The 12,264-nt window shown below is 38.7% G+C and overlaps 1 protein-coding gene across 3 annotated transcripts in view; it reads right to left on the bottom strand.

Annotated features, from left to right (window-relative positions):
- Positions 1–3,596: 3,596 nt before the first annotated feature.
- SLC25A14 (solute carrier family 25 member 14) overlaps positions 3,597–12,264 on the bottom strand; it is a 29,808-nt gene continuing 21,140 nt past the window's right edge. For all 3 annotated transcript variants that reach the window (XM_043571649.1, XM_043571650.1, XM_043571651.1), the window contains 3 exons: positions 11,445–11,580; positions 4,993–5,073; positions 3,597–4,044 (listed from right to left, as the gene is read on the bottom strand). In XM_043571649.1, coding sequence (XP_043427584.1) covers positions 4,003–4,044; positions 4,993–5,073; positions 11,445–11,580 — 259 coding nt within the window. In that variant the 3' untranslated portion in view covers positions 3,597–4,002. The remainder of the gene's footprint in view (positions 4,045–4,992; positions 5,074–11,444; positions 11,581–12,264) is intronic.

Here is a 12,264-nt window from a genome sequence, read left to right as displayed (position 1 = left end):
GAGGGGAGGTGAAGGGATAGATGAAATAGGTGATGGAGATTGAAGAGCGCACTGCAATGTATAGACTTGTTGAATCACTATACTGTTACACCTGAAACTAATAGAACACTGTATGTGAACTCTACTGGAATTCAAATTTCAAACTTTGAAAACAAAATTTTAAAGCGACAACTGAAAGAGGAAAAAAATAAATGGTGAGATACCATTACACACCTATAAGAATGGTCAAAATCCAAAACACTGACACCAAAAGCTGGCAAGGATGTCGAGAAACTGGAACTCTTGTTCATTGTTGATGAGAATGCAAAATGGTACAGCTACTTTGGAAGACAGTTTGGCAATTTCTTACAAAACTAAACATACTCTTACCATACCATCCAGCAATTGTGCTCCTTGGTATTTATAAGCAAATGAGTGGAAACTTGTGTCCACACAAAAACTTGCACATGAATATTTATAATAGCTTTATTCATAATTGCCAAAACTTGGAAACAACCAAGACATCCTTTAGCAGGTAAATGGATAAATATACTATGGTACATCCAAAAGAAAAAAAAAGAAAATGAGCTATCAAACCATGAGAAGACATGGAGGAATCTTAAGTGCACATTACTACGTGAAAAAGCCAATCTGAAAAGGCGACATCCCAACTATAGGACATTCTGCAAAAGGTAAAACCATAGAGACAATAACAGGATCAGTAAAGGGGTGCCTAGGTGGCTCATTTCCATGCTAAGCATGGAACCTGCTTAAGATTTTCTCTCTCTCTCCCACACTGCCCCACCACTCGTGCTCATGCATTCTCTCTTCAAAAAAAAAAAAAAGGATGAGGGGATCACAGGGGTTAGAGAAGAGGGAAGGATGAATAGGCAGAGCACAGAGGTTTTATGGGCAGTGAAACCATTCTGTATGGTACTATAATGATGGATATAGGTCATTATACATTTATCAAAACCCATAAAATGCATAACACGAAGAGTGAATCCTAATGTAGATGACAGATTTGGGGTGATAATAATGTGCCATTGTATACTTATTAACTGTAACAAATGAATCACTCTGGTGACGAATTTTGATGTGGGGGAAGCTATGCATATGTAGGGGTAGGGGAACATGGGAAATCTCTGTACCTTGAACACAATTTTGCTGTGAACCTGAGACTTCTCTTAAAAATAAAGTTTACTGGAATGCAAACTGGTACAGCCACTCTGGAAAACAGTGTGGAGTTTCCATAAAAAATTAAAAACAGAACTACCCTATGACCCAGCAATAGCACTGCTAGGAATTTATCCAAAGGATACAGGAGTGCTGATTCATAGGGGCACATGTACCCCAATGTTTATAGCAGCACTTTCAACAATAGCCAAGTTACAGAAAGAGCTTAAATGTCCATCAGCAGATGAATGGATAAAGAAGATGTGGTTTATATACACAATGGAATACTACATGGCAATGAGAGAGAATGAAATCTTGCCATTTGTAGCAACGTGGATGGAACTGGAGGATTTTATGCTAAGTGAAATAAGTCAGTCAGAGAAGGACAGATATCATATGTTTTCACTCATATGTGGAACTTGAGAAACTTAACAGAAGATCATGGGGGAAGGGAAGGGGAAAAAATAGTTAGAGAGAGAGAGGGAGGCAAACCATAAGAGACACTTAAATACAGAGAACAAACTGAGGTTTGGGGGGGGGGAATGGGCGATGGGCATTGAGGAGGGCACTTGTTGGGATGAGCACTGGGTGTTGTATGTAAGCGCTGAATCATGGGAATCTACCCCCAAAACCAAGAGCACACTGTACATACTATATGTTAGCCAACTTGACAATAAATTATATTAAAATATGAAAATAAAAATAAAGTTTATTAAAATTAATTTTAAAAAGATAGTACTTTAGACTGTCAGTTAAGAAGGCACTGTGGGGGCGCCTGGGTGGCTCAGTCGGTTAAGCGGCCGACTTCGGCTCAGGTCACGATCTCACGGTCCGTGAGTTCGAGCCCCATGTCAGGCTCTGTGCTGACAGCTCGGAGCCTGGAGCCTGTTTCAGATTCTGTCTCCCTCTCTCTGACCCTCCCCCGTTCATGCTCTGTCTCTCTCTGTCTCAAAAATAAATAAACGTTAAAAAAAATTTTTTTTAAAAAGAAGGCACTGTGGAGTGGGAGAATGAGACAGAGAAGAAATCTGAGAACTATGTGCTAGTCTCAAATCTGCCACAATCCAGTCATGTGACTTAGGACAAATTTTCTTCATTTTTGTGAACCATATTTTGTCTACCTGTACATAAAAAGTAGATTTCAGTAGGTCTTAACCTTTTTTGGGTTACTCCCCCTCCAGGCTACCCTCCACAACAGGGTTATCTTCCTAAAAATACAAAAGCTGGTTATATTATTCCCATATTTTAAACTTCCTTTACCTGCCCCTCCTCCAGGATAAAAAAAAGTCCAATTCTTTATTAGGGCACATACAGATCCCTCATAATTTGACCCTTCTGGTCACACTATTCTTATTTCCTTTCATTTTAGCCACAGTTCTATACAAGTGCTTCCCAAAGTGCAATCTAAGGACCACCTGTATCAAGTACTTGTGATGAAAGCAAACTTTGCCCCAAATAAAGTTAGGATCTCAAGCAATGGATGTAGGAAACTACATTTTCATGAGATCTCCAGGCAATTCTGCCTCACGTAGTATTTGAAAACCCCTGCCCTACATTTTAGCCAAACTGAACTTTCCCCCACTCCCCTGCCTGGAATGTCCTTCACTGCCTTATCCATATGGTAACATCTTCTATTTACCTCAAATGTCACCTGCACTATGAAGACTTTGGCCAATCCCCTAGGTAACTGGCTGTTGTTCCCTTCTCTGCGCTTCTAGCACTTTGTTCATCTTTTATATAGTACTTAGTACCTACTATAATTATCTACTTACATGTCTGTTTCTCATCCTATAATGTGAGCTTGAAAATAGAGACTATGTCTTAACTTGTTTTTATACTCCCAACATCTAGGACGTAATAGGCATACAATAAATGTTTGCTGAATAAATGAATGAATGGATAAAAATGAAGAGCTAAACTATTCATTCCACAAAAATGTGAGTGCTTACAATGCCTAAGCACTGTTCTAGTACAAGAAAGTCACCAGAACTTTTTGCCTATAAGAAAATTAGAACCCTGCACACAGTGTTCTATTTTAAGCCTCTTTTAACATTTTATCTGTAGAAACTTCCAAATGAGCCACTTGTTTATTTATTCATGCTTAGGAAAGAACAATTTGCCTGATGTTTAAGTGAGTAACACAACAGCTCAGACCCTGGAGCCTGCTTCAGATTCTGTGTCTTCTCTCTCTCTCTCTTCCCCCTCCCGCACTCGCACTCTCTCTCTCTCAAAAATAATTTTTTTTTTAATTTTTAAAAATGAGTAGCATTATGACAACAAGTGGCAGTGGAAAAACACAATGCACTTAGTCTATTTCCATAAATGTGCTTGAAGAGTCTAGACTCAATTTCATAGTAACCCTCTCTTTATCACCTTCTGGAGAATGTAACTTAAAGAGCTGGCAAAGGAGAAAGTAGTAAATGAAGACAAAGCCAAAGTGATTCTGCCAATAAATACTTTAATGAGAACCGAGGTCTGTAACATACATAGCAGTAACTGCCCTGGCCTATGCCTTCTGCTCTAGCTCAAGTTTGGGGCTAACCAACTACATTTAACCCACATTTGAAAAGAAGGCCATTTTGATGTCATCTATCAGTATCCATCTTCATAGAAGATACCAATCTGGGGCCAGAGTCTCAATGTTAACACTTCCTCTCACGGAAAAGTTAACATGGTAACACAAACACACGAACAATTTTGAAGCATCCTGTAGTTCTTCCATCAGGAGGCCCTTGGGAGACCAATGGTTCAGTAAACACTTACAACTTTGTCAAAATACATTAGAACACGGAAAAAGGGAAAAAAGTAGAAACGCTGGCAGGGCTTGGCTCACGTATAATTCAGTTCTTAGATTTGAAGCCTCTTGAGCTGCTCATATGTAATAAAAAACTGAGGAGTAAGTCATGGAAGATCATTGGGTTGACAATGAAAGCTAAACCTAGTTCTAAAATTGTGTATTGCATTCTCTTACACTGAGGTAGTCTATCTCAGATTCTGAGTTGTACTTGCTTAAGACTTTTTAAAAACAATACCTGGCAAATCAAGCATGCATTGAGTACCCACCACGTACCCCTTATGATTTGGCATTTAGCAATAAAAACAGATTAGAACTCTAACATACTTATAGTCTTCAGTGGCCAACAGGCCACACACACTCTCTCACACACACCCAAGAACATTAATGACAACATATATATTATTCAATGCTAAGAGTAACTGTCATTCTTAGGTGATCAGATCAATCCCAAGGAGAGAGAGGCATACTCCCTCTCTCAACCTATAGATTCCACAAGGGCAAGGAATTACTTTTGAACCCTGCAATGCTCACCACTATACACACAAACTATATACAACATTCAATTCTCTCTGCACAAAGGAGGCACTCAAACACAGCTAAAGAAAGAAGAGCCATCCGTGAGGAAAGAGACCTACTTGGCCTGGATTCCTTCACCCTATGAGTGTTTTCTGTCTTATTATTTCTCCAGTTGCTCTGGTCCTATAGTTAGGAGTAGGAAATCTGGACCACCTCAGCATGTACTTTCCTGTGGGCAAATCCCAACAGGGTTTCCAAAAACTTCATAACCCCTTCCAGATTTGTTTGTACTTGTTTTGTTTTAAAGAGGACACTTTGGTACATCTTTTCTGCTGCCTTTAGTTTGTACTAGACTCCAACTAAAAGCCATTTCTCTACTTAGTTCTATCCTCAATGGTCACCATTAGAATGCTTGAGTTTCTCACTCGCCTAAAGGTGTCAATAACCAAATTTTCCTTCCCATAGTAAAAAATTACCTGGGAGCTTAAAGCATCTGCTTTCATTCTCATATTCTAAAAGGATACAATGATGTTCCAGGGTCCAAGTCGAAGCCAGTTTGGCCAAAATCCTTTATAGAGTGCAAAAAATCCCTCATGTTTCCACATCTGAGGGAAAGATATAATCAAAAATAGAGTGAATTCCCCTTACTATTTACATCTGACAATTACTTTTATTTTTAGTACTCATCTTCCATGTCCCTCCCCCAACAACTTATGGCTCCATTAATGCTGTTTTTCTAAAGCCATATATTTTGAATTCATATACAGTCTAAATCTACCCACTCATTCAACAAATATTTAAGCACCTTGCCTATGCAAGGTACTCTTCTTGATGCTGGGATAATAGTAATAACAGTAAACGAGAGAGAAGGTGTCTGTGGTAGCCAGCCTCCAATATGACCCCAATGAAAGCCACCACTAGTTATTCATATCCTTGTGTAACCCCTCTCACAACATACCAGGAGAGGTCTAGGTCACCAAGAAAATACAGCAGTAGTCTGTCACCTCCATTATGTTATAAAAGATGTTTTAGATCTAAAAGCCTTCTGCTTCTGTCTTCTTCTCTCTTGAATTGTTCACTATAGAGAAAGTTAGCTGTCACGTCATGAGAGGCCCAGAAGGGGAGAAACTAAGGCTTCCAGCCAACTTCCAGAGAACACAGGTTTAGTAGCCAACAGCTAATAATTCCTGCTAATAGCCACATGAGTGATCTTTGAAGCAGATATCCCAGCTCCAGTCAAGCCTTCAGATATGGCTATAGCTCTAGCTGACATCTGACTACAACCTCACAAGAGAACATAAGCTGAAATCACTAAGCTAAGTTGCTTCTGAATTCCAGACCCACAGAAACTGCGTGATCACAAATGTTTGCTGTTTTAAGGAAGTGAGTTTTGGAGCAATTTGTTATAAAGGAAGAGATAACTTATACACTCCCTGCCCTCAAGGAGTGCACTCTCTAAAAGAGCTGACAAATACATAGATTGATATATATTATATTCAGAAATGGAAGTGCTAATAGGAAAACTAAAGTAGGGTAGGGAATAAGGAGCTGGGCAAGTCACTATCCTCCTCTGAGTCTGTTTCATTCTATCAACTTCTGTGTAATGCCATGGACTGACTACCTGATGTAAATGCTTTCAAGATTGCATGAGGAACAGTGTGTAAATTGCTTTGAGTTTAGGTTTCCTGTTTTATACAATGGGGGTCCTAAACACACCAACTGAGTAATTATTTGAATTAAATGACATATTAAATGACAAAGGTCATAAACTGGTGGTGTGTTGAATTCAGCCAGCAGAAACAGTCCCTATTTTGTGTACTATTTTAAAATATCTATTAAGTAACTCCTGTGTGTTAGGCACTGGGTTAGACATTGCGATGTTATTTTGCCCTTCCCCTGGTGAAGTAAAACCTGCCACTATACTAAATAATTGATATACTTGGATAGGACATTAATACGAGAATCCAGACTTGTAAATATCCCCTATCCCATACTGTAGATTAAGAATACTCAAGATAATTATCCTTACTAATCATTTTTTGAACAAATAGTAACAGAATAAGGGTACTTTTACAGAATCATAGTGGTAATATGCTTTCCCCCAATGGATTACCAGCAAATGCTGAAGGTCTCAGACCAAAATTGATGTTAGAAAATTGTGAAATTCAGCCAGGTGCAGATAACCTAGAATCATAGACTGCTAAAATGACAAGGGACCTTAGAGATACAATCCAATATAAAAAAATATAATTTATACATTAAATTATAAATAGTGTCACTTTCCTGATTCAAGCTCTCCAATGGCTTCCCAGTGGATTTCACTCTAATTGCAAATTTTATGTGATGATATATAGGATCCTACCTGATTTAGCCCCTGCCAGTCTCTCCAGTTTCATTTCCTACTACTTTCTCCTTTATTTACCACACTCAGCCACACCAGCCTTCCTTTTAACCTTTGAACATATCCAGTTCATTCCCAACTCAGGGCCTTTGTACCTGTTCCCTCTTTTTGAAATGTTTTTTCTCTCAGATCTTCATCACCTTCTTCTCATCATTCAGATCTCTGCTCAAATATCACCTACCCACAGCCTTGTCCTGGCTATCCTGGCTGAAGTAGTTCCCTACTATCATTTCCATCACTGTCTCATGCTCTATTTATGTCTTAATAGCATTTAATTCTATCTGAAATTATATTGTTTATTATTTGTGTGTTTATTGTCTGTCTCCCTCAACTAGAATGTAGTCTCCAGGAGAACAGGGACTATGTTTGTCTTGCTCACCACTATATCCCTACCACCTAACACTGTCTGACACAGGAAAGTTTCCAATAAATACCTAAATGAATATCTGTTGAGTACATGAACATACAAACACAGTAAGGGTCTCTAATACTCCTATGAGCCATATGAATCTTTAAAAAGCTCCAAAACAGTGACAAACTTCTATAGAACATTAGGACTAGGAGGCCCACTGCCTGACTTCAGACAGTTGTCTGAAAACAAACACAAGAACTTCTGTAGATAAACAGAGACAACAGACTACTTCATGAAGTTGTGCATTCATTCAATAAATAATCTGCTGTGGATAAAGTGATAAGATGCACATGGCCCTGCCTTCATGGAACTTACAGTCTACTGGGGCAGACAGACATTAAAAGCAATTACAATAAAATGTAACAAATATAAATGTGATACAGCCACACAATGGAGTATCACCCAGCCATAAAAAGGAACACACTGATACGTACTAAGACATGAATGAACCTTGAAACATTGTGGTAAGTGAAAGGAGCCAGTCAAAAAGATCACATATTGTATGATTCCATTTATATGAGGTATCTAGAATATGCAAATCTAAAGAGTTAGAAAAGTAGGTTAGTGGTTTCTTAGGACTGGGAGTGAGGGAACAGGGAGGTGATAACTAAAGAGTATGAAGTTTCTTTTTGAATTCATGAAAATGTTCTAAAATCAACTGTGGTGATGACGGTCACACAAATCTGGGAATATACCAAAAGCCACTTTGAATAGGTAAATTTTACAATATGTAAATTAGTCCTCAAAAAAGATGTTTTTAAATAATAAAATAAATGTTGTCAGAGTAAGTACAAGAAACTGTGTACACAGAACCTAGTTCATCAGTCAGGGAAGGCCTTTAGGAGAAAGTAACAAGCTCTGAAGAATGAATAGGAACTAGCTAAGTGAAAAGGATATATAGGGTAGGGTGGGGGCATCTAACAAAGTATATGGCATGGATGAAAATTTGGGAATGAAGGAAAGTCTACCAGTGGAAATTGTATAGTACATCTGGAATGTAGAATAAAGGTAGCAGTGATAAGGCTGTAGAAGTAAAAAGGGGCCAAATCATATAGAGCTTTGGGTCAACGAGAAGCCATTCAAGGGTTTTAAGACAGGAGTGACAGGGTAAGATTTGCAGCTGTTGGTTTCTATGGCAGAAATGAATGCAGAACTCCATTCACTAGTGCTCTGGGACTCTCGCTGATGAAGTAACAAAGCAAGATGCTATTATGTACAATGACAATATAGAGCAATCAGTATAAAGAACTTTAACAGCAAGTAAATGAATGAGAGAGTGAATATAGGTAAAGGTTACTGCCAACATGAAAATGTGTTTCTGACAATATAACACAGCATGGTGGTTTTAAGTTTAAACTTTTGAATCAGACTCTGGTTTAAGTCCCAGATTTGCTTCTTATTAGGTGTATAATCTTGGGTACTTAGCCACTCCCACCCAAGTTCCCTTGTTTATAAAATGGAAAACATATCTACTCCATAGGGTTGCTGTGAGCTAAAAGATAGACTATAGTGTGTGGCACATAATAAGCATTCACTAAATGCTAGCTATTACTCTATTATTGTACGTTCTATCTCCTGTTAGCCAACCTTCTTGAAAGAGTATTTTACACTTGTCTATTTACGCTTGATTCCTATGTGTTTACCTGTCTCTATTAGAATTAAAGTGTCATGACAAAGGCCAAAACTTTTCTGTTCACCAAACTAGAACAGCACCTGGCACATAAGACTTAAACATTTTTGTACTGGATGAATGAATAATTAAACACACTCCTCATGCACATCAATCTAGCTTTTGCAAACATCATTCCAGGAAACCTCCTCTAGAAAATATCAAATCCAACAGATAGTTTGTAGTCCTTATATTGGACCTCTCTATTCCAGTTGGCATTAAATAACTACTCATCTCTTCTTCAAACTCATTACTCCCTTGGCTTCCATGGCTCTTCTAAGTTTCCTCATATCTTTTGACTGTTATCTTTCGGTGTCTCTCCTAGGTTTCCCACCTGCCAACCCTTAGCAATTGGTATTCCTCAGAGTTATTTCCTTGGCCCTCCCTTTCTCTCTCTCTATACCAGCGATTGTCAAGTGGAAGGGTAAGCATGTCAGAAATAGCAAAGAGGGGCTTTTACCAAACTCTACTTCCCAAAGTCTGAGAATCATTTCCTCTGTGAATCACTATTAATGGAAGGAATGCATAATACTCTAGTGTGCTAGAAAAGCAAAAATGATGTGAACTCCTCTACGTTCTCTCCTTGGTCTCTCCCTCCACAGTTATGTAACACCTGTACACTACTGATTCCCCAGGCTCCTATCTATATCCCTAAACTCTCCCCTGAGTTAAGACTAAGGTCTCCAAATATATCCACTGCATGTTCCTCATGCACTTCAAACTAAGTATCCAAAACTGTACTGTCTCCCCCCGCCCCCTCCCCCACCCAAAAAAACCTGTTTTTCCTGTGATAACTGTGTCAATGGGAATCACCACATAGTCACCAAAACAAAGAACTGGGAACTTATCTCTGACACTTCCTTTCTCCCACACCTCTCCACACCTAGTCAAGCAAATCCTATTGACTTTATCAACTAAATTATTCTCAACTCTATCCTATCTTCTGCATCCCCACTCCAGTGCTCAAATTCAGGCTTTATTGCCTCTATCTTAGATTACTAACAGCTTTCTAATCAGCTTCCCTATCTCTAGGTCATTGTTTCTCAAAGTGTAGTATCCAGAGTCTCAGTATTGCCTGAGAACTGGTTAGAAACACAAATTCTCAAGTCCCTATTCAAGACCTGCTGAGTCAGAATCTGGTGATGGGCCCCAGCCATCTGCATTTGAATAAGCCCTCCAGGTGATTCCGAGGCAAGTTAATGCCTTAAGAACCACTGCTCCAGGCTTACCCCTTAGATAAATGGCTTTTCAACCTTAGGTGAACACTGCAATCACCTGAGGACTTTAAAAAATACTTTCAACCTAGGTCCCTTACCCCCATAAGTTCTGAGTTCATTGGTCTACAGTAGACACAGGAGCTGTAAAAGTTTCCCCAGATGGCTCCAATGCACCTGAGAACCACTGTCTTACAAACCCAAAGTGATCTAAAATATAAATCTGACCTGATTAAGATATTTCAATAGCTCCCCATCAAGTTAAAAAAAAAACCAAGTACCTCAGCATAGCATTCAATATCCTTTATAACCTATTTAACCCCTTAGCCATCAACATAAGAAAGGCACTACAGTGTAGAAGTTAAGAATGTTAGTTTGAAGCCAAATGGTCTGAGCTGAAACCCCACTAGCTGCAAAATTTGGGGCAGGTTAGTTAATCTCTAGTGCTTTAGTATCTACCACATGGGGTAATGATGAGGATTAAGTGAATGAATACATGTAAGTCTCATTAGGACAGTTTCTGATACAAAGTAAAAGCACTCAACACATGTGAGTTATTCAAGATGCCACCATCTACAGGGAGCCTATCCTAAACTTCCAAATTAGACTAGAATTTCCTTCCATAGGTCCCTGAGTTTATCAGGTTTACCAGGCTGTGCTGATTATCTGTTTGTACACCTGCAGTATACTGTAATTTCTCTGTATCTACTAAAATGGTTCCTGTTAGATAATAAATGGTTGTTAAACTAAACTGACAGCACAGAGAAACCGTATGGAAATGTCATATTTTGGCCCCAAATTTGCTTTTTGTAGAAGGATGATCACCAGTGATTACACAACACATTTATGATATTCAGTTTCCTACAAACATAGCATCGCAGAAACTTTCAAAGGCAAAGTGTAAGCAACAGCACAATACTGAACTGAAATGGAGTACCAGATTTTCTATTACAGGGTCTCTGTCTTACCTGAAGCAAGTAAATGTGGGATATCTTAAGTCCCTTCTATCTGTCAATAATTCTACATGGTGCTATCAATAAAAGTATCCTGCAGTCTCAAGTATTCAAACTGGAATGATAATATTAAGGACCACTGCATATCAGCAGATTGCCAAGGAGACAGCTTTTATAACCGGAACTTATTCTGAGAGGCTATTAAAAATATACATAATGATTCTTCCATCTTCAAAATGATACATAGCAACCAAGAATAAGGACTGAAAGAATGCCTGAGACATCTAAGAAAATCAAAAATGCAAACCAAGCCTACAGCGTGCATACCTTTAAAATACCATCCAAAGTACCCTTGTAAAGGTCCACATGTCCCACGATTGCCCTCTGGTTCATCATGCGAGTTCGAACCACATCAACTGGATTGGAAGCCAGAGCACCAGCCAAGCCGCATGTAAAGCTGGAACTAAAAATGAAAACTTTAAGATAAACCACCTCACTTCCAACCCTGACTAAACAGAAATTACGCCAAACATAAATTCATAACTGTATGATGAGTCAGACTCATCAGATAAAACTTGGCACTTGCCCTTTCATTACAATCTAAAGAGAGAGGAAATGTGTTCTAAAGAAATATCATTCAAAAGGTATCCCTGTGGGGCACCTGGCTGGCTCAGTCCATAGAGCATGTGACTCTTGATCTCAGGTAGTAAGTTCAAGCCCCATACTGAGTGTAGAGATTACTTAAAAATAAAATCCTTTAAAAAGTATTATGCCCTTCACTTTTCAATCCAAAACTTAGCCTTTGGTAGGGGGCGGGGGGGGGTGCAATTTAGAAGTCTAGCAGGATCCCTAAGCAGAAACTAACACACATCCTCTATTAGATATATAAGTTTTCATACCACAACATCATATACCAAATGCGGTATACTTTGAGCGGTAAAGTATCATAAAAGCTCCAATATGAAGAGAATGTAGGATAAGGCTAGCAACAGTCTTTAGCCCAAAACTGTAGTTTTGTTTCACAGGCCCTATAAATTTTCACTTTTTTCTGATTCTCATTGAGAAAAGTTTGCTTTCTGATCCAAACTTAACCAAAGAAAATAACAGATAAAATTAGATATAGAGGCTGTGTATGAACAAATGCAAA

This window comes from Prionailurus bengalensis, chromosome X (assembly GCF_016509475.1).
Source record: "Prionailurus bengalensis isolate Pbe53 chromosome X, Fcat_Pben_1.1_paternal_pri, whole genome shotgun sequence".
In the NCBI taxonomy this organism is placed as follows: domain Eukaryota; kingdom Metazoa; phylum Chordata; class Mammalia; order Carnivora; family Felidae; genus Prionailurus; species Prionailurus bengalensis.
This window is presented reverse-complemented; position numbering and strand designations above follow the sequence as displayed.